General features: G+C 37.7%; 1 protein-coding gene across 1 annotated transcript; it reads right to left on the bottom strand.

Moving 5' to 3' along the window:
* Nucleotides 1-111: 111 nt before the first annotated feature.
* rgs9a (regulator of G protein signaling 9a) lies at nt 112-21,696 on the bottom strand. The gene is made up of 17 exons (XM_053515221.1): nt 21,465-21,696; nt 19,250-19,346; nt 17,137-17,187; nt 16,928-17,034; nt 16,418-16,469; nt 10,017-10,075; nt 9,844-9,920; nt 9,600-9,681; nt 8,791-8,853; nt 6,302-6,331; nt 6,145-6,206; nt 4,970-5,083; nt 4,113-4,228; nt 3,934-4,021; nt 3,137-3,275; nt 2,868-2,950; nt 112-2,466 (listed from the first exon to the last, which is right to left on the bottom strand). Exons 1-17 carry the CDS (start codon nt 21,528-21,530, stop codon nt 2,310-2,312), a joined length of 1,443 nt encoding a protein of 480 aa, XP_053371196.1. The 5' UTR covers nt 21,531-21,696; the 3' UTR covers nt 112-2,309.
* Nucleotides 21,697-23,445: the final 1,749 nt, after the last annotated feature.

Below are 23,445 nucleotides of genomic sequence, written 5' to 3'. Positions count from 1 at the left end.
CACTGTAATACATGGCATATACAGTACTGTATGTTGTCTTAATACTTTTGGCCATCAATGTAAATTATGTAGAAAATAAAAAAATGAGACAGGCAGACAACAACTGATGGATTTTACTACAGCTTTACAGTACAGTACTTCAATCAAACTCAGGCAGTAAGAAAAAGACATAAAATAGGACAGAATAATTATGAGACATTACACAATCCATGTACCAAACAATATTCTGAAGTTAGAACTTTCTCTCACATTCAGGACATGGAGGATCTGATTTTAAGTTTACCTAATTGACAAAATATAAAACTCCTTCTTTACTCTAAATGAATAGAGGGATGACATAGTGACAGACGATTGTTGACCTGCAGAATTTCAGTACAGGTAAAAAGCTGTGTGTGCAGTTTTCAGTATTAAATCCTAAACTCAAATCTGCTGGCCACAAAGTGGAAACACACCCTAAGTGAGATACCAGTCTAATGCCAGAATGTACATTTATACTCGTCCACACTTGACAGCAATTCAGCTTAGCCACTCCACCAACTTGTAAGTTTTTGGAAGGTGATTGGACAATTAGGAGGAAACTGGACAACCTGGAGGAGAACGCATAGTAACATTGGCTCAGGATCAATTAATGAATCTCTGGATCAGAGCAATAATTTTTTTACCATCCATAGATCTGGCTAATATTTCCTAAGATTGGACACATTCTCAAATTATGATACAGTGAACAGTTATTTTCAGTGACTGCTGAGTAATGGAAACCCTAAATCCATTACAGCATTTTTAAAGCTCCTAACAGATGCGCTGTGAGTTCGAACACCTTTTTATGCGAACCAGCTTTAACTTTTCAGCAATTTAAGCTAGTAGCTCTTCTATCAGATAGGACTACACGAGCCAGCTTTTACTCCCCACTTGCATAAGTGAGCCTTTGCCGCCAATGACCCTGTCGCCAGTTCACTGGTTTTCCTTCCTTGGACCACTTTCGACCGGGAATATCTCACATGTTTTTGAATTGCTCTGACCCAGTCGTCCAGTCATCACAATTTGGCCCTTGTCAAAGTCGCTCAAATTCTTACGCTTGCCCATTTTTTTTGCTTCCAACAAATCAGCTTTAGGGACAAAATGTTCAGTTTGTTGAACATATCCCACCCAATTCCAGGTGGCATTGTGATGAGATATACACACTACTTTGGTTAAGTAATACAATGCCATAAATGCAGAGAAATAGTGAAGTAGTGAGTAAAGGTAAAATGTGTCCACTAATAAAACTGCTAAAGTAAAGTACAGATAAAGAAGGTATATACTTAATTATAGTAATGAAGTAAATGATTTATACTGTATATACAGTAGAAACTATTATATTTAGATTAACATATAGACATGTTTGTTTGTTAAATCTAAAACACTGACGATACAGTTCACTGTTAAAATCTTTAGGCTATAAAGATCATTCGGATCACAAGGCTCACTGAACCAAACGTTGTGTACCGAAGAGTGTGAATTCGAATGTGTGTGCCATAAGTCTTCTGCTATTTAAAACATCTACACCAACCAGCACAACAAAAGATTTCTGTAAAGTTGCTTTGTGACAATATTGTAATTTATAATTTGACAGGAACATGGTGCAGATTTTCATGGGTATGAATAGTAATTAATAGTAATAATTATAATTGTGCACACTAATTGAACTTTAACAAGAGGATTTATGAGGAAAATAAAGCTTGTCCAAAACCTTTTTTTTAAAAAAAGCACAAACCATTAATCAGTTGGACATTCCATGCTCTTGTGTTAATATTAAAATGTTTTCTCAGATTCCAGACTAGCAAGCAGTATATTAGGATATCCAAATACATCACATGCATGCCGAGCATGAACATTTATCAGCTTTTTAAAGAAATCATAGACATCTTAGACAAAACTGCTGTCAAAAAAATATTTTTGTACACCCTGTGAATATAATAAACACTGTTTCAATAAGTGTATGCTATATGAGTGCCGTTTAAGTCAAACCAAGATTGAGAGTAAAAACTAAGTTTATTTCTCTATATAATCCCCTGTAACACTAATACAATACACTTTTATTAATCTTTGAAAAGCAAGCATTATTCAAAAGTTTTACTGCAGCTAAGAATCTTATCACTGTACTTATCCTGAAGTCTGTAAATGTCAGTCGGTATTACACCTTCATTAATTAAAAAAAATTCATCATGAGTCCCAGTTTGACTTGAACACCCCTCAGATAATAAGATTCCTATGTAACCTGTTTTCTTATGTTTTACCGATGGTGAAATTTACAGTTGCACTAAACTTGATCACTTTCGGTCTAGTTTGCTGGCCATCAGTTTTTTAATATCAATCGGTCCGGCCGCAGCAGCCGCTTTGGCTTTTTCCTCTTGTTCCTGCTGCCACAGGATGATAGGGTCAACGCTGGGCTTACGGTTTCTAGCATTTTGCTCCAGCTGGGCATCACTGCGAAGGGGAGAGAATATCTTCTAGTTTAAATCACAAACTCCCGACAGTTAGATTATAGATTCAGTCTAGATTTTCAATAATGAATGAGTGTACAGTATACTGAAGCAATAGTGAACACGTGTCCATGACAACAATATTCCACACATTGTACACATATTAAATATCACAATACTGATGGACACCACCACATGGACAATAATAAATACTTATTTAACAGAGGTGCCAATGTTCTTGCTTTCGAGAACATGTGAGCCATTGCTGTTATATACCAACCAAGATGTCACAGTTCCAACAACTTGGTTTATTTTGGCACACAAGTTCACCTAGAGGAATTCGTTATGAAGCAAAAGTGACCACCAACAGAAACGAATGTAATCTGGATGTGTCATAACACTTACGTAAAGTTGTGTGGCACGAGTGAGATTGCCTTTTTTTGAATGTCCTTGTAAACTGGTGACTTCAGGTAGCGATAAAATGTGTCCTGCAGGTGGCGTACAGAATTACAGAGCAATCATTACACAAGGATTATTTTTCTCATTTAGAAGTTTTATTTAAAGTCAAACAATAATGAGCGATTTATTGACATCTCATTCTCAAAATCTTTTTGTAAACACTACTACTTAGGGAATTATATCTCATGAAGCTCCATACTGTATATGTTCCACACCTTTTTCATCAGCATGAAGATGTGTGTTTGAGCAGCATCCAGGACGTAGCGGTGTGGATGTTCTAAACCCTTCACCGTCAGTCCCATTGTCCGACCGTCAATGTTGATCCATCGTGGAGCTCCTGGAGCTAAAAAAGTCCTGCATGCACACACAAACACAAAGTTCAGAGTTTCTTAATTACATCGTGCTTGTTTTTTTTTTTTTTTTAGGAACACAACAAATTTTGAGTTATATCCCGATTTTAAAAAATATCCCAAGTCAATATTAATTTTTTTAGCTTTTGTTACAACTCTAAACAAATTTAGCAAATAATTTCCTTCAACCACACTGCATGCTGTGCTGCACACCACCTGTAGGATTTTGAAGGAGCCGCCCCCATTTTCCCACTTCAAATGCAAAAATGTATAAATGTAACTTTTATTTTTAAAACATATTTTGGCAACAGTGTAGCAATACATTAACAGCCACACAAAAGAACTGCGAAAAGTAATTGGATAATTTTTTTCCAATCTCTTCTGTATGTAATTTTTTTAATTATTTAAATATATTTGAAATTATATTTAATCATTTTTATTTCATGCAATTCGTTTATGCAATTTTCCAATGCAATTATTTAAATTCTACTATTTTATTAAATAAACTGCTCAACAGTTTCCTGTTCTTCTTTATTAATACTCAGATGAGTCATTAGAGAATAAAATATACATCTCAAAATAACAATAAGCTATAAGGGAATGGATTATTCAGAAAAGGTCAAGTGAGGAGCTTTGACACATTTTACTAATAGAAGTCTCACTTAAAAATGGTCTCTGCTTTCTCAGACATGGATGATGCTGCTCCCCACTTCATCTCCTCAGCAGCCTCCCAGAAAGCCAAATTCTCACCTGTAATTTATAACATCATCATAAATTGAATTACTCTGATTTTATAGTAGACATCTTTAGTCGAGAAACAACTGTAAGAGTCACCACACACCGCTGAATTCCTTCTTCAGGAAGAGTTTGAAATCGGCACGTCCCCGTGGATCAATGAGTAACTCGTAAAAGCTGAAGGACCAGCGCTCAACTCTCATCTTTGTGGGAATTTCAACACTGTGCAACAAAATATCATTACAAATAATTAAATAACATAATAATTTATGATTTATCAAAAAATAGCACTAGTAGTAATAGTGGTAGCATTAGTAATCATAGTTGTAGTAGTGCTGGTGGTGGTGGTAGTAGTGCTCGTAATTTTAGTAGTACTAGTAGGAAGGTGGTGTAGTGGTTAGCACTGTCACCTTGCACCTCCAGGGTCTGGGTTTAATTCCCGGCCAGGCTCAATTCCTGTCTCTGTGTGCATGGAGTTTGCATGTGCTTGGTGGGTTTCCTCCGGGTACTCCGGTTTCCTCCCACAGTCCAAAGACATGTACTGTAGGTTAGACTAATTGGCATTTCCAATTTGACCGTAGTGTGTGCATGTGGGAGGGAGTCATCTCAGGGAGTTTTTCTTTGCCACTGTCACCCTCGGCTTGCTCACCAGGGACTATCTGACCATTTTGATTTATACACATTCAAATTCCATACAAACTTAAATAATTCTTTTGATAGTGTAAAGCTGCTTTGGGACAATGCCAATTGTTAAAAGCGCTACACAAATAAAATTGAATTGAATTGAATTAAAATGTGTGTGTGCCCTGCGATGGATTGGCACCCTGTCCAGGGTGTACTCCTTGTACCCTAAGCCTCCTGGGATAGGCTCCAGGCCCCCCACGACCCTGTATACAGGATAAAGCGGTATAGTGAGATGAGTATAAATGGCAGTAGTAGTGGTAGTATGAGACAAAAACTCACTTTCTCATGTTCAGATCCCAGTATGTAACATCATCAGTCTGCCAGGGGTTGCTGGGAACACACGGTTTGAGAAACGGATCATGGTCCTGATATGTTGTCATGCGTTTCACAAGGCTGAACAAGTGGGAAGACAAAATACACAAACATCAATTTGTGTACAACAAAATCCAAACACTCAAACACCAATGCAATCACTCAAATAATATTTCTGTGATAGAACTGGGTCAATCTTCAGTAAACTTACTTTTCACTTATAAGAGTTCTGAGTACTGTAAACTGATCGTACCAGAAATGATAACATATAACAACAACAAAAAAGGAACAACTTACCATCAACTATCTATTAATAAAAACAATTAACATTGTTGACGCCTGATCTTCACACCCATCTGTGGGCCTTCACCAAACTGTTATAACAAAAGTGGAAGCACCAAACTGTCAACGTATCCTGCAGCATAATTATACTGTATGTTTCTTTAACATGTCCTAGCCGGAAAGCTAAGTAAGACCCATAAAGCCATGATTTGCTGGAAGGAAACTCAAGGAGTCTCCCGAAAGCCCAGACCATTCCACTTAGTGTACGGTCCTGACCCACTCCTTTAAAAGCACTGGAGATGAAGTGAAATTTCTGATCTCATGAGAACAACACAGCATTCATTAATAAGATCAGACTGGTTCAAGCTAACAGTTATCCTATATTAATTTAAATAACCACTCTTTACAACCCCAGTGAGCATAAACACATCTCAAACACAACACATCTAACCTTGAGGTAGGTGGTTTGCAAAAACAAGAGATAGCATCAGGTTTCACAGTCTTAAATGAATCCAAGGCTGCAGTGTGATTTTCCTTTTTGTCAATGCTTATCAAAACAGATAGTGAGCCTCTTCTTCCCTGATTCTTTTAGAGACTTCAAACATGATTAAAATATTTCATCATAGGTTAAAGGTAACCAGACAGAAAAACAATGACGTGTCCCTCCAAAGCAGAGATAGCAAAGTAGGCCTCAAGAAGAGAAACAAATATGCCTATAGCATTACAGATGCACTTTCCTTTAATTTGTCAACTAGTTTTATAAACTTCTTGTTCTTGTACTCGGATCTACAACTGTATTGTGATTGTGGTACTCAGTTGGAACTTAATTAACATTGTGCAGTTATCTCTGTTGCACTTACGCTCCCAGGGACACTGTGGATTTCACCCTCGGTCTCATGATCACCTGTTGCATGTAGATGATCTAAAAGGCAAACTGGGTTAGAGCAGGCCAAAAAAACAAAAAAACAAAAAACCTAAACAAGCTAAATTTTAATCACTATATCAAAATCCACTTACAATTCTTCTATAGTAGTCAAAGGTTTGTTTCTAAAAAGGAAAAAAGAGAAGATTTCAATATTAGTATACATATTGTAGCAGACCACTAGATTATGGGTCACACACAACACATTTATATAAATAACCCACATAACACAATCCTAAGACAATTACAGTCACAGTTCAAGACAGGAGAGTTACAGCTACTCTATGCATCTAACTCAAAGCCACAATCTGGAATAGTAACAAGCATGAATGAATTATCTAACAAAAATAATTAAAACATAGATTTAAACACATCTGTACAAACAGAACAATTCCTAAAAGGCATATTTTTGGAAAATGAACATACTAACATCAGACAAATTAAATCAACTTGTTAAATAACAAGAAATATGGCTTTAAGCTATGGGATTGGAGTTTAAAAGTGTAGTGTGTGTCCTATGTTGTGTATTAGGAACTGAATGACGCATGTTTAGTAAGTGTTTGGGTGTGTACAAGGTCAGATCAGGAATGGTTTATTTAGTTATAGAGAACTGCATCGGGGAATGCTTAGGGGAAATGTATGGGCAGTGTATGTGTGGTATAGTCAGAGGGGTATTAGAGAGTCAATTGGGACTGTGTGTAGTGTATAAAGGTGTATAAGGAACATACTAGGGGAGTTCAAGTCCAACTGGGACTTTTGGCTGTGTAGAATAACGGAACACAGGTATGAGAGTAAATGATATATGGGTTTCACTTCACTTTACTTGATATGATAAATAATTGGAATGCCTGTTTCACATCTAAAACTCTGGCCTCCCAGGAACTCCTTTAATGGCAAAAAAAATGTGAAAATGACTTTAACCGAGGTATGAGGGATGTGTGCTTGTAAATGATTGTGTGTACAGTTCCCATAGATAGATACGTCTCTTTCACAAGTTGGCAACAAGTTTTCCATCAATTTACAAAAATCAGGCGTTTCACTCGCGACTATAGTGAGCTTTGAGTCACCTCGGGCCATGATCCTCTTTTACACGTTTGCACCATTTAAATGTTTTACCGCCGCTAAGAATCTTCGTACTGTGATGTTCATTCATGAGAATTTTAATCACAAGTCCCGATTTGGCTTGAATACCCCTTGTATTTGCAATGTATTTCAAGTGTATAGGGTGTGAATGTATAGTGTGTGGAATATGGGGAGTGTATGTGTAGTGTATGGAGGAATGGGGAGTGCAGTAGTATTTGAGCACAGTGAGTGTATACTGTATATACACAGTGCAGTACTGAGAAATTCATGGTGGATGGAAAGGGAATATATGCATAGTTTATATTCTTGGGTCAGTAACCCGACTGGTTCTTGAATACCCATGCGGACTAAAAAGAAACACAAACTGCCTGGAAAGAACAGAGAGAATACAAAGAGTTTATTGGCACCAGTTCACACGCATAAACATATATCACATTAAATTATCAGAAGTAAACATGAATGAACAAACACCCATAACAAACATGTCATCTAGACCTTGGGTTTTGTATGTATTAGCTCCTAGCAGAAATCAGTAACCTATTTAATCTGCGCAAAGTCAGATTAACATGACAAGAGCATTGGCTGAGGTTATTTGAGGCATCTAGTATTGAGGCATGGAAGCCATGCTAATCTGTGAAGCTTAAGTTTAAGCCTGGGCAAACTGCAATGTAATATTTGCCGTTAGGTCGTTTTTAGTTTAATTCGAGGGCTGTAACAAAGGTAATGCAAACGTGGGCATAGCATTTTTATTAACTGACACAGATGCACATGCTGGTAAAGTAGCTCTTCCTCTATACAACAGAATTACTTAACATAGTATTCATAGCAAGCCATGCATTTGCACCATCGGTAAATCCAACTCCAACTAATCCTCTTTGGAAAACCCCTTGGTGGCAGTTGATGGTCTCCAACTTCGTGCTTTGTCTTCAGTTCTGGTTAACCCTTCTTTAAATTTCTTTATCCATCTGTGCACACTGTTCTTGTCGTGCTTTGTGGAGCACATTCACATCAATCATGGTGATGCTTACTAATCATGGGTGTTTGTATGTTACGCCACTTCCTATGCTGCGTGAACAAGCTATATATATATATATATATGAGATTCCTCATTTGTACGAAATACATGGCAGTATTTAAGGATGGCATTATGCACTGGAAGATCAGCGGCCAGAAATCCTCTTAAGGACATTGGCATCCTTTGCTACTGCAGTACTGAGGCCAAGGAAACACAGCTAAGCTGATCTAATGTTCTTAGCCTTATTAGCAAAAAGTCTTACTCTTAGATGCCACTAAATAACCTAGCCACGCTGGTCAGAAACAAGCAGAATTCTTTTAGCTCTCATCTTCAGATAAGAATCTGAAGAATTTTTGATTTGCTAGAAGTAGTGCAACAGCTTTTATTAAAGTGACAGGGAGTTTAACAACTGGAAAATGGATACATATAGATGTGCATTAAAACAGTAGGGGATTAGTAATCTGCTAGTGCATCATCACCTTTCACCTCTTCTTTGTTAGGGTCAATAAGCCGATCCATGCCATAGTCCATGGCACTGTGAGTTTGAGGCTATGATGATAGAGGAATAAACAGAGAGAGAGCGAGAGAGGGAGAGAGAGAGAGAGATGTTAATAACTCCTATATAAAGCATCTAATAAATACAACAGAATATATCATAATTCCTTCCTGGAAAGTAACAATATGGTAAGATTTTTTTGATATATTATAATTTTATTCCACTCTCTTTCTCTTTCCCTTGTGAATCTGATATGTGTTAAATATTCCATGCCACTACCTTCCTGTCTCCTCTTGGATATTAACATGCTAAGTCTCGCAGGCTCTCTTTTTAATTCTCTCTCTCTCTCTCTCTCTCTCTCTTTCTCTCTCACCCCCCTTGTGCTAAAATTTCGTGGTTCGTCTCCGGACGGACATCAGTACAACTTCCACTCTTTGTTCTTCAGGATTTCACCAGGACATGTTAAAATAGTTTATTCTCTTTGTAGTAACAGATGTACATGACACCAGGCGTTTGGCCAACCATATAAAAACGCGTTCTGGTGTTAATAAACAGGGACCTTGACAGACAATGTGCTTGCGTATTTGCCTGTGTCTCTCCTGGCATCAATAAGCTTATCAAAGCACAGCAGACAGACCACGCGACTCGTTTAGTCATCTATGAAATTAATAAAAAATAAAACGTTACAAATGTCTATAAAATCCCCAAAATAAAAATATTTTTGCATCTACTTATTGGAGGACGTACAAAAATTCTGTTCAGTAGTTACCAACAAGTGCACACACAAAAAGGTACTCACTGGAGGCCTATGAACTATCCAGTAAGCCCTTTCCTGGCAATCAAACACAACCCGGTCGGATTTGTTTCTCAGCTTTCCTGTTCTGCAGAAAGTAAACAGAGTTGTGAGCAAAATAGCTGATTGCTACTTGATTGTTTTATAATAAGGTTTATGTCTGTCTTTACTATAATGCAAACATATTTAATGCTTTAAGAACATGCTCTGTGTCATTTATCCTTTTATGTTGTTCACTGTGAAGACTGACCTGTACTGCTCCTTGGCTTGCATCACAATAAAATCCCATTTGTAGCCGAGCCATTTGTGAAGCCTGTTGTAGTTCTCCTGTTCCATACATTAACAAACTGCTGTTATTCTTTTCCCTCAACAAAGCAGGATATTGTGTAACATTATAGATGCCTCATGTAGAGAAAGCAGAACCTGTTCATAGCAATCAAGTGTCCCCTTCTTTCGAATGTTTCTCTTCGCCAAATAAATTGCTTTTAAGAAAAACATAGGGGATAAATCAGTGTAACAAAAACTTATTTCTATCATCAGACAGATGAAAAAAGTAACATACAATTACAGACAGTGCAAACAGAACCACAGCATTAGATAAGTACATGTACACACACTACATTACACACTCAATCAAAACAATAGACACTAACTAACAGCTGTACCACAAGGAGAACAATTCTAAAATTTCATTTTTTGTCTGTATTCAAATATATAGGTAGAGTACAGCCAAAAACAAAATGTATGATGTTTGTCTTACATGTAGAGTAATCGACACTCTACACCAAGAAATAATTGTCCTGTCAAGTCACTTATAAGCGTATAACCTTCAGCTCCAGCTCACCTCTTCTACCACCATATCGAATCTAATTTTGCTTCACTTTTTTCTACTAGTCAGACCTTATCTTCCCTCAGAATTTTACGCATGTCCAGTTTTGTAGCAAGGTGCTAGTCATAGTTATTGTTTGGGTTTCACTTGGTTAGCAAACTAGTTAGCTGGGTTTCAATACACATAGTCATACTGTAGCATAGTGTTTACCAAGCCGGTCTTTGTGTTTATGGAGCCTGCGTTCCCTGGAAGCCGAGGACAAGGTACAGAACTGTGCAAATGTCTTGCGCCACCCCTCATTTCTTCATAGTTTGTTTCCAAAGAGCCAGCCTTTTTTAGTTCTCATTTTTGGCAAATTTTTGTCTCTCATTTTCAGTCCAATCTCTTTAACTGTATGTTTTTTGATTAAACTACACAGTGACCTATGAATCATTCAAGCAAAAGCAAAAAAAAAAAAAAAACACTTTTAACTTAACACATGAACTAGTGAGAAACAGGTGATTAGCACCATTAGCCTTCTGATGCTAATTGCTGAGTGATTGGAACAGATAAGAGGGAAATGAGGTTGATCCTGAGGTTGTTACATAAACAAACAATTTATAAAAATGTATTTTGCAGCCTGTTGCAATGAAGCATTTAGTCCAACGTAGCTTTGCACAGTGTTTGGTAAGATATAATTTGGCCAGTTAAGATGACCTACATTTGCTTACTGGCCACAAACATGCCTATGGTTGACCTCAAGTCATAAATAGCCACAGCTCTGCCCATGCCAGTAATCTAAAAATTAATGGCAGCTACCCCAACATACCCTGATCTTACTGTGACCTTTTTGTATGACTACCCATATCTCTTTTACGATTTGTGAATTTGCTTTGAAAAATGGTCAAAATGTGAACTGGGCTTTAAGAAGGCAGTCTCCAGTTCACACATTGACCAGGAAATGTAGAACCAGATTTAGAGATTCAGCCTGCTAGTTAACTTTCATACCCTACAGGACGTCAATATGTAACCTGCTAAGCTGTAAAAAAAAATAAAAAAATAATAATAATAATAATAATAATAAATAAATAAATAAATAAATAAAATATTTTTGTCTAGATGTTTGGATAACATACTCTTGTGTACATGTGTACTTTGCAAATAGTTTGGTGAAGACTTCTGCCTGGTTGCTAGATCACTAGCCCTCTTGCAGGAACAGCAAAAAGACTACATCTACAAGATGTAGGTTCAATGTCACAGTACCAGTGATGACAATTTGCTGGGGGTATTTTAAACTTGGCACATTGAGTTCTACACATTTATCTGGTTCAGGAATACCTAAACTACTATATATACCTATATAAACTACTAGTTCGAATCACTTCTAAAAGTCATGCTTGACAGGTATTGGGCTCACAGGCTATTTTTAGCTTTTATATACAGTACACCCTGGAAACAGTTCAACACACACAGAGACACACACACAGACACACTCACAGATACACAATTTCAGACTGTCAGGCCCGGCAGAAAGATGAAGAGAACTAGAGGGGCAGGACCCAAGTGCCCATTACAGCACAAAAGGGGCGGGTGGTTGAGGCGTAAACTTGAACAAGGGAGGTGTCGCATGCCGGCAGTCCGTATATATCCTATAACGTAATTCAGAGCCAGTGCAACAAGTCAAAAAGCCAGTAAAATCAGTCAGCGGTGGGTGAATCAAAAAGGGAGCAAGCAGAGACGTTGTTGTTAGCCAGTGCAAGAGTTCAAAGCCAATAAGTCAGTCAGCGAAGCGAAAAAATCCGAAAGGAGAGTGATCCTGACGAGGTGATAGGCATTTTAAAGGTCCAGTTTAGTAAAGATGCGTGCTTCCTGCAAAAGCTCAAAAGCCGTGGTCATGAGGGGAAGGGTATACCGTTTCTTAATTGAGATTTCATTAGGTCTCCGATAATCAATGCATGGCCTTAAAGACTTGTCTTTTTTCTCCACAAAGAAGAATCCTGCACCTGCCGGTGAAGAAAAAGGTCGGATGATTCCAGCTGCTAGCGATTCAGAGATGTATTGATGTAACCTCTCAGAGGTCAGTATACTCCGGGGGTACATTGGTGAGATCGGGGAACTTCCCTTTATCTGTAGCAGAGGAAGGCTGAATGGATGCAAAGAGAAGTCATGAGTACAGACAAGATGAGGTTCACCCTAGGATCGTGTTCCTGACCCAATCTAGATGAGGGTTGTGTTTCACTAGCCATGGGCATCCAAAAACAATTGGGGTACTTGTGCAGGATGAAAAATGAGATAGTTTCCGTGTGATTGCCGGAAATTCTTAAACTGATGGGGAGAATGCGGTGAGTGATGGGGTTGAGGCTGCTACCATCCAGAGCTTGAACAAGAAGAGGGTGCTCAAGAGGGGTGGATGAGATCTTGAGGGTTTCTACAGTGTGGGGGCAGATCAGGTTCTGGTCAGCTCCAGAGTCAATGAGGGCCATACTGTGTGGGACCTGTTTTTGACGGTCACCAGGACAGGAAGGCAGGAGCGAGGGATTGAGTTAGTGTCCTGTTTCTGGCCCCCTAGGACCCTCAGTTTCACTAGGGGGAAAGGTCTCCCGAAAGTGGCCAGCTTGACCGCAATAGAAGCAGGCTCTTTCCCTGCTTCGACGCAGGCGCTCTTCTTGGGAGATGCGGGTGCAATCTACTTGCATGGGTTCAGGAGCAGGGTAATTGCTTACATGTATTAACGCACTTGTTCTAATACATTACAATAAAGACTTGCAATGTAATAGTCAGAAATAAGGGTATTCTTCCAACATTTAATGTTCTTTGATAGTATGACAAGTTGTATTGTTTTTGCTTTTACAACTTTAAGAAAGTGTAAAAAAAAAAAGACTTTCTACAGCATGTGTCTATAAATTTAAAGCTATATATGTAAAGCTATAAATGTGTCATTCATTAATAAAGAAAAAATTTATTAATGCGTAAGTGTAAAATGTAAAATTTGGGATGTGTATATATACACTAGCCACAATAAGTTAGGGATATTGTGAGAGACTTAGTGGATGTCATACAGTGTTTGTTTCACTTTAGACATTTTTGGGATAGGGAGGCAATTGTATAGAGGTGATAGACACACCTTATTTTGCGTTTGCCATGTAATGGTCTCATCCCAAAAGACAACACTTTTTAATGTGGCATCAATTTTAACATTTTTGGGATATAAAAAGCTGGTATTGTCAGTAAGTCATTCCAAGTTCATCATTCAAACAGTCAGATGTTGCTCGTGAACAGATGTTCGTCGCAGAGTGTCATCAATACACTTGCATCAAGACACAGAACTACTGGCAAAGTTCATGACAGACCCAGGAGTGGAGCCCCATGAGTGACAGACCGCAACGATGACCAGTACCTAAGAACCTATGCACTTAGACATCATTATGCAACTGCCACACAGCTGCAGGCCCGTTTACGAGTTGCGTTCCTCAACTGCTGCAACTCGAATTGTGCTGGTAACTCACACTCAGTAAGGTAACTCTGGTAACTCAGACCAACTGTGTAATTTTAAGGGGTGAAAGTAGTTGTTACCAGTAAGTGGCTTACTGTCAGGCCAACCAAAGCAGCTCCGCCTACAACCATGGCGGAGACGAACTACAATTCCCAACAGTAATGTTCCAGGTCACCTGAGTTCTAGAGTACCTGCACCCAATTAACCAGGTGCTTAAATAGGATTTAGCAACAGAGAGACTTCGCGAAGTATACGCTCTCATGACACTACCAAGCCTTTATTATCTTGATTGCCTTATTATCATGCTTGTATTACTCGACCTCAGTGCAGCTTTTGACACCATTGATCATAGTATTCTTCTTCACAGATTAGAAAATGTAGTAGGAATTAAGGGTACAGCCCTCTCCTGGCTCAGATTCTATTTGACCGATCGGTATCAGTATGTAGACTTGTGATTATTCTGCATGTTCTCTAGTGGAGTTTGGTGTTCCACAGGGTTCAGTTTTAGGCCCACTGCTTTTTTCCCTTTACATGCTTCCTCTGGGCAACATAATCCGTAAGCATGGTATTAGTTTTCACTTTTATGCTGACAACACACAGTTATATGTCTCAGCTTTTTCTTACAAAGCCCCAAAATTATGGAATAGTCTTCCAAATAGTGTTCGGGAATCAGACACAGTCTCAGTGTTTAAGTCCAGGCTAAAAACCTATTTATTTAATCAAGCATTTTTTAAATAGATTTGCCTTTGGTAAAGGAGCAGATCTGGGGGACTTATGGTCGTAGAGTATTATGGTGAACTGGTATGTTTAGATGCTGTCCTCCCCACTCTCATTGATCACTCAGGTTTGTTGACGGTGAGGTGATTGGTTGCTTTACATCTCAGGGAGCCCTCATGTCTGTGTTTCCTTCTGGCTCTCCCCTTTCAGTTATGCTGTCATAGTTAGTCCTGCCGGAGTCTCTGTGGCACTCTACAGTTAATATACATTTACATTTTACATTATATGACTGTGACCAGACCTAACTGTTATCTCTTCTCTTCTGCTCTCTCTCCTGCTCTTTCTCTTCCCTCTCTCTGTCGAGCTACACATGTCGTTCCTGAGCTGCCAGTGATCCAGACTCCCTCTGCCCTCCGAACCTGTCTGACCCATCCTGGTGCCCCGCTTCTGGTTGGAGATCTCGTCACACGGATGCCCCGTGTGTCTCTTTGGGATGCGTCTCGTGTCTGGGGATGGTTCTCTCTACCTAGAAGACGGTTCTGGCCTTGACTGGTGTTGGCAGCTGTTTCTCTGAGGACTTGACCGTTCAATAGTTTAGGACAGGAACTTCATACAAGTCTACCTGAGTTTTCAATAACTAACTGGACTCCATATTAACATCAATTAACATCAACTGTTATGCTAAACTACCTGCCAACTAACACACAGTATTAATGCAGATCAATTCCTGCTCTCTGTTTCACCCAAATGAGGATGGGTTCCCGGTTGAGTCTGGTTCCTCTCAAGGTTTCTTCCTACTACCATCTCAGGGAGTTTTTCCTTGCCACTGTCGCCCTCGGCTTGCTCACCAGGGACTATCTGACCATTTTGATTCAAACACATTCAAATTTCATTCAACCTTAAATAATTATTTTGATTGTGTAAAGCTGCTTTGGGACAATGCCATTTGTTAAATGCGCTATATAAATAAAATTTAATTGAATTGAATTATTGTGTATGACCTGTATCCGTTATTTAGTTTCAGACTTCTTGCCTACGCTAGTTTGTGTGTTTTGCCCATTGACCGACCCTAGCCCGTTTTCTGACTACAACTACTGCTTACCCGTGTTTTGGTTATTTATTGTATAAATTAAACCTTATATGTTACCTGCACTTGCGTCCTTTTAACGACAACCCTGACACTTACCGGTAGTATGTAGCCAAAAGGTGAGAACGTAGACAGTCCTGAAAAACTTATGAGATTTACTTTACTCTGCTTACTCTCTTTACATTTACTTTACTCTACTTACTCTATTTTAAAATGATCTTGGCTAACCACTTGTCCTGGGGTTGAATCACAAATAGGATAAAATGGAAAGCTAGTGCACTCTGTATGGTGTATAGTCCCTTGTTCCACACACCAAGTAGTGCTTTGCTCAAGTGTTAACAGTTATAATAATATAATAGAGTGATACATATAGGTTAATGTCCCAGTGCTGTTATACTCTATATCATATTTCCTGGAATGCATCTTGTTTAATGAGGTTACTGGGTCAGAACTTGCTGTTGTATAAAAAAAAAAAAAATTAACTTCAAGGTTATAAAAGGGGCTGCATCACACCATCCTGTTACTGATTGCTGTCTGTTAATAGCATACCTCATTACGGGTTATTCGTTATATATAGTACAATATGCTTTTATTTGCAATTTATAGCTTATTAGAATACTGGGGTGAGGTTGCCGCGTATGCTAAAGGCTACAAAATGGTGTGCTAAAGGCTACAAAATGAAATTCTGTTAGCCTCATAATATGATAAATAGAACGTACCATAATCTATGTCTTCCGCCTTCCATTTTTGCACCGGCCAGAAGTAGGGTGACTTATAAGGAAGCAAGCATTTATAATGATAAATTAGTTCATAGGAGAGGTCAGTACCAGAAAGTGGGAATCTATCTGTCTGCTAAAATCTGTATTAAAAGATCCCATGTAAAATATAGTTCATGAATAAAGAACATATCATGTGCCTAAGATAATCAAGCATCAAACAGGTACTGGTATGTGTACTGAAAGTTAATATAACATTTTAAATCCCAAAGACAAAAACATGAACAATTATAGAAAAATAGAAGGAGGTTTCATTACTAGTATTACACAAGTATTACACAATATCATTTCCTGTTAAAACTGGATGTACTGACAGATATTTTACACTCCGCACCATTAGAGGTAAACTTTTCTATTTGAGACAGCACAATAATTAAGGGAATTAAAATTATCAACATCAAGGAGACTTGGATTTTTATTTTTATTTTTAGGTAATTCATAAAAGGCTTTTACCTGAAAGCGATAAAAACTTCCTTCTGGCTTAAACATGAGTCTTTTGTGGTCTTCTAGTGGGTAGATGAAGCCAAAAGCGACTAACATGGTGCCAATTATCTGAGCCTCTAATTAATAAAGTTAGAAATGACAGTGTAATGAATATACAGGTGCAAGCACAATATATGTTGTATATGTTGTTTATGTTGATACAATATAAAACCAATGACCTTGATTATCCACCTTCATATGACTGGCAATCCACGCAAGGATGTCCTGTCCTGTGTAAAAACATTAATTAGGTAACTACACAACCAACTAGGAATAATAAGTTAGGCATTTATTTAACACAGATAATTGTCACCACAATCAAGGCACAGATTATAAATAATTGTACAGCTTTTTTCATTAAACACTATAATCAATCTCACAGCAATATATTTTTAAAAAATTAGACACTGATAATATGAAAGCCAGACATGTGATGGAGGTTTTGGCATGGGGATTCTCTGTACTCTTAACATGGATTAAAGGACAACTATAGAACACAAATCAGTAGACACCTCATCTGACTAAGAGTTGCTCTAATAGCTAAGCCTCATTACTAGTGTCATATAAAACTTCACATGCAGTGCCAGTATTTGAGAGAGGAGAGAGTATGCCAGTATGTCTCCCTTCTCCATATATGGATGAGGCAGTATCAGGATGCAAAGTCACAGTCTCGTGATTACGCAATGAATGCTTTTCTTTCGTACCAATGCAGAGCTATAAAGTAAATTACTTCTTATAGCAATAACTCACAACTATTTGGGGAAATTTGTGAGATGTTCATAAATTTTAGGTTGGCTAAACTCATAAATGAACCTTTTTTTTTCACTGATTGAAAATGTGTGAGATTTATATGTGGTGACATTCACGACTGATTAATTACTTACCCAACAGTCTTTGCAAGTCAATGTGTGTTTGTGAATAAGGTTTACAAGGCACACCGTTTTCTTTACTCCACACATAATTTTTTCAGCTAATATAGTCTATCATCTGACTGTTTTTAATGCTGCATGAGAATCTCATGCCAGTTTATTATATACAGCAGTTAGTTCTGACTGAGTCCTCTGATTGGCTAAGAGGTATTCCACCAATGGTGACATCAAGCATAACAGCACTGAGATGTTTAACTCTATGTCTCAGTTAGCATCACAGAGTTTTTAACAAGCGTTAATTACACTACTACACAGCAAGGAAACACATTTGTCAACATTAGGTTAAACAACACCTTGTCACACCATTTTAAAAAACACCTTGTCTCCTTAGCAATTGTGCCCAAGTCGTTCCAAATTGCATCTGAACCATTCCTGTTTTTTCTGTTCATGGCTAACACAAGCGACAAAGCTCAAATCACTCTCTCACATTACATCAGGGGTACTACTTGGTGTGTGGAACAAGGGATTGTACAGTCAATCCCTTGCTATCACACTAGCTTTATGGAAGTTAGCTGATATTCTAAAGAGGAATAAATGGAGGCATATAAAGCAGTGGTTCCTATACATAGAGTACACTTGGGCGGGCCGCCCAGGTACAGTATATTGACAGGCACCCAAATATATTTGCAAACCAGTATTACAAATCTGTCCAGGAGAACAATGCCATCCGCAATCGATTAATTAGTAGTGGACAGTACACCACTCTCGCACTAGCAGAATAAACAGGTACATGAGCGGTCGTGCGAGAGAGGTGTAATGTCCATTAATAATTGTATTAGTAATAATAATGTTGCACGGTGAACGGCTCTTTTTTACAAAACTCAAGCAGCACAGATTCATGCGGAAACCACCACACTGGTCAATGATTGATTTAAAAAGAAATTTGTAAAAAATGCAGATATGGCAGTTTTGCTGCTGTGTGTTGAAGAAGGCTTCAGACATCACACTGTGCATTTGGGTTTTCTGATACGTCATATAGAACCAAAGTTATCATTATTTCAAAAATGTGTTAATTTTACTGCTACAGGAATATAGGAATGACGATGCAAAAATACAGAACTAACAAAATGTGCTTATTATTATTATATATACTTTATTTTATTTTTTGGCTATTTTATTATTATTTTTACTATTATTTGGTTAAAGAAACAACTAAAACAACCATACAAATGAATTTTATGAATCTGTGATATATCTTTTTATTTTTTGCTTAGTCATAAAATGAAATATAATGGAATCCATATTGCTTAGGTTATGCTTAAAAAAAGTATATGTCTAAAGATAACTTTACAGTATATTGCACAATCCTGTATGATAATAACGTACAATAATCCTAAGGTTCTTACTTTATCTTTCAACTTACCTGCGATGACATGTGGAATGGAAGTGATGTTTAATTTTTGCTCAGAAGAGTTTACCCCAGATTTTGGGTCCTGCATCGCCAGCACCAAGGCCTCGAGCTAAGAGAGGGTTAACATGAATGCAAGCACTATTAACACATCTACAGCATAAACATACAGCCTGCATAATAGAGTGTTTTTGAATGTGATTTAAGAAAACATAAATATCTCAAAAGCATATACTAAGGTATCACTGACTTGTTTTTCTCCACTTTCTGATTTCAAAAGGTTACTACAAGAGTGTTAGAAACATCATCAGTAGGTATTGAAAATAAATTGCTCTAACTTACATTATTTTCACAGCACTTGCCCTGTTTCTTTGCACCTAGAATGAATCATGGTCAATATTTACTATCGGTACGCTTTTGAGTGAAATATTGCATAATTATTCGTTGCATAAGAGTAGGGACAGTTCAGTGGTTGAGATGTTTCACTGCTGATTGAAATATCACTAGTTTGAGTCCCAGTGCGGCTTAGCACTTGAGCAAGGTTCTTCACCCCTCACACTCAAATGCTCAGAAACAATCCGGCAACATAACCTCATAAAAATCGGGCTAAAGAGTATTCATTGCTTGATGTGCCTAATGGCACATGGACAGACCCGCACCACATACATTAATTATATACTGTAGCACTTTAGCTAGAAAAATTGTCCCCATTTTCAGGTGCACTTCTGTAATAAAATAGTTCCTCAAAGATCTATCTGTAAAATTCAGTTTACTTATAGCTTTATTTAAAGAGTCTGGAACACCTACTGACAGGGAAACGTATTATACAATTTTACATAGAACCTTTACCGGTTCCCTAGAAGGACAGAAAATGAAACTTTCACTTCACTTCAGCTTGTTCTTTCCACCTACTTACAGCAGAGAACAAAATCTCAATAAATCTGCTTTCTTGCCACAACTTATTAAATACTTATATTTAAGTATTATAATTACTTAATTACATAAACTTCTTTATACAAATATACATTATATATTAAAAATAATAAATTATACAAACAATTTAACTACTTTCTATTCAAGCAAACGCTTATCCCTCTGGAAATATTGCCTTATCTTTCGCAATTTAAAAGATAATCCTTGTTTTTTGCAATTTTTTTGGTTCCCAAGTGCAAAAGAAGATTGCTCTTGTGTCAATGCCTAAGCCAGAGCTATCTATAAGAAGGCAAAAGTTCAAAACAGCAAAATTGGCCATGATCTCTGGATGGGAGGAGTGACATATCTCAGTCAGTCATATCAACCAACTATCATTGGGGTCTGTGAGATCATGCTTTGGAAGCAGTAGCTTAGTATTAGTGCCAGTTCGAAAAAGCTGCTGTTGGCTTGGTTCACATGGTGGGAAGCTGGCGTTTAATAGGGGAATATCCAAGACTCAATTAGAAAGAAAATCACACGGGATTAAACATCTCTTATAGGGTACTATAAAGGGGCTCTAAGCGTGTAAAGTTTCTATTAGAGCCCATTTTACACATTGATGTGCTTCTTTGACTTCGAAAGTATTTACTAAACAAAGCTTTCAGTAGGTTTGCAGGCTACATAAAAGGTTATTTTTATAGTAGAGTACGGGGGTAAGTATTAATACTTAGTAGTTTAACCGAATGAATTGAGGCACAACAATAGGCTGTCTTGTCTTTGGGTGTGTGTTTTTTTTTTATTATCTTTCACTAAAGTGAAATATTTATCTTTATTTATCTTATTTGTTTTTTCTCTCGAGAACCATGTCCTTTCTTTTCCTAAGCTTACCTTTAAAACTAAATATATTGATCATTCTAAGAAAATTCTGTTTCCTTGCTTAACGTGGGAGATGGGAGTAATAAATAAATAAATAAATAAAACATTTATTACACAGCACAGGGATTACTCCAGACCCAGGAATGGGAATTTGTGGTGTAAAGTCTGTCACTCTAATGTACACTGTGGCACCATGTTTCAGATGCAACTCTGTCTTGTCCAATGTGAGAAATTATACTAAAATCTTAAAGTAGCTTGGAAACACCCGAAAATCCCCGGCATAGTATGTGCACAGCAAAGGATTTATAATCTTATCCATACTGCATGATGCTTGACAAATTAAAGTTGATATTATTATTGTTATTCTTAATAATAATAACTATAATAATAATAATAATAATAATAATAATATAGGAAACATTATTATTAAATGTACACCTACCTTTTTCAGACAGGCCATTCGAGGTCTATAATGCTGTCCATGGTCACGAATTAATTTAATCGTCATTTTTTTTTTGTTTAGATCTACTTGTTTGCAGTCCCTCAAGAATGAACAGGTCCACGCAGAGCTGCAGTTCTCAGAGTCCGTAATGAGATCCTGAGCTGCGGCGAAAAGTAACGCGCGAGCCCAAATCTGTCCACCAATCACAGCTCAGCTTTTTTTGTTTAATCTCCACAGCAACCTATTCACCTGGCAGCGTTACGTCATACGAGTTAGACGGTGATGTGTAGAAGATAAAACAGAATTATTTTCCATATATTTGCTTTTAAAAATGTATATATGTTCGTGCTTGTGTTTTTTCTCAATGTTTGAAATGATATAAGCGTGTAAATGCAAAAATATCCGAAAATTATTTAACGAGGCATAATGGAGAAGCACGTGTATGTAATGAATTTTGTAGCATCCATTATTTATCGAAATGTTAAGGATAGACTGTGTACATCAAAAAGATGATGACAGGCAAAACTTCATCAACTGTCAGACATTGATTAATGTCTAAAAAGACGTTAATCTACAGTATATGCATCCACTAGAGGCCTCTACTGGTCACAAAGGTCCGTGTATTATGTGAAAACTCTCACTACATGTGCAACGACATATAAAATAACATACTTAATAAAAAATGCATTACATTTCCATTGTAGTCTGAACTTACTTTAAAGAACTGCAAATTCAGGCTGCAAATCATCCCAAAGATACTGTTACATTCAGATCTGGTAATTGAGGAGACCATTGAACTCATTGTCATGGCCATTAAACCAGTCTGAGATGACTTTGATTGTGTGACATTATTTTGCTGAAAATAAGTAATTGTAAGATGGGTAAATTGTGGCAAAAAGGGATCCGTATGGAAAAAAATCCTTACACAGGTTGTGGCATTCTAAGGATACTCAATTGGTATTAAAGGACCCAATGTTTGCCACGGAAACATTACCCATACCATTTCAACACCACCACCAGTTTCAATTTCTCAGTTTCAATTCTGACATCATGATGCTGCAGAAATCCAGATTCATCAGATTAGCCACCGTGTTTCCCATCTTTAACATTCTAGTCTTCAAAAGATTTCAGTTTTGGCTAACAGGAGTCTGAACTTATGAAATTTTCTCTGTTCCAGCCAGTGTGCCTCAAGGATAAGATTCGATTCTGCTTCCCTTGGTTAGATTTTTTTTTTTCTTGACAAACTGTAGCTTTCCAGTCTGCAAACCAATCTGGCCATTCTCCTATGATCTCTCTCAACAAAGTTATTTAAGTTTACTTAATGTTTTTGTGAATTGTGTGTCACTGTTTTTGTGCATTTTGCGTAAAAATCCCAGGAGATAAGCAGTTTCTGAACTTGTTGCCATGCTGCCTGGAACAAGGGAACATGCAACAGTCAAATCACATTATCACATTTTTCCCACATTCTTGTCCTTTTTATACTGCCAATTTACTTCATACCTTAAGCTTTGTCTCTGTGATTTTATACACTGTGCTGCTGCCCTTTACTTGATTGATTAGATTACAACTTAGTAGTTGTTGTCAATCTTTCGGCTGCTCCAAACCACACATGACTTAGCACAGGTTTTACATCAGACTGCTGGCGCAACCCTCCCATTTTTGTTTTATCTGGGCCTGGGATCAACACTGCATTCAGTGGGTTTAGGCACTGGGTGGGAATTGAACCAGGGCCTTCTGCATGACAGACGAGAAACCTACCACTGAGCTAATGGCAATGGTAATGGCAGCTCAATGGCAATGGAGGGTCATGCAAGCCCTGGCCCTTGTAGCTTAGGTGGATCTGGAGACTGTACTGGGAACACTGGGTGTGAGGCAGGAATACACAAGGCACCATAAGCACACATGTGGAACTGAAGGCAGCAATACCACCTCCTGCACTGCCTCCGGTATAATTTATCAGTCTAAAACCACTATAAAGCTG

The sequence above is a fragment of the Clarias gariepinus genome, chromosome 16 (assembly GCF_024256425.1).
Source record: "Clarias gariepinus isolate MV-2021 ecotype Netherlands chromosome 16, CGAR_prim_01v2, whole genome shotgun sequence".
Classification (NCBI taxonomy): Eukaryota; Metazoa; Chordata; class Actinopteri; order Siluriformes; family Clariidae; genus Clarias; species Clarias gariepinus.
This window is presented reverse-complemented; position numbering and strand designations above follow the sequence as displayed.

Excerpts from the sequence above, each read along its gene's own strand:
- rgs9a (XM_053515221.1), bottom strand. The coding sequence starts at position 21,530 with ATGACGATTAAATTAATTCGTGACCATGGACAGCATTATAGACCTCGA. Across the intron at positions 17,188-19,249 it reads CATTCCACATGTCATCGCAG|GACAGGACATCCTTGCGTGG; the intron begins GTAAGTTGAAAG and ends GTTTTTACACAG. Across the intron at positions 3,276-3,933 it reads AAAGCAGAGACCATTTTTAA|GACTTTTTTAGCTCCAGGAG; the intron begins GTGAGACTTCTA and ends GTGTGCATGCAG.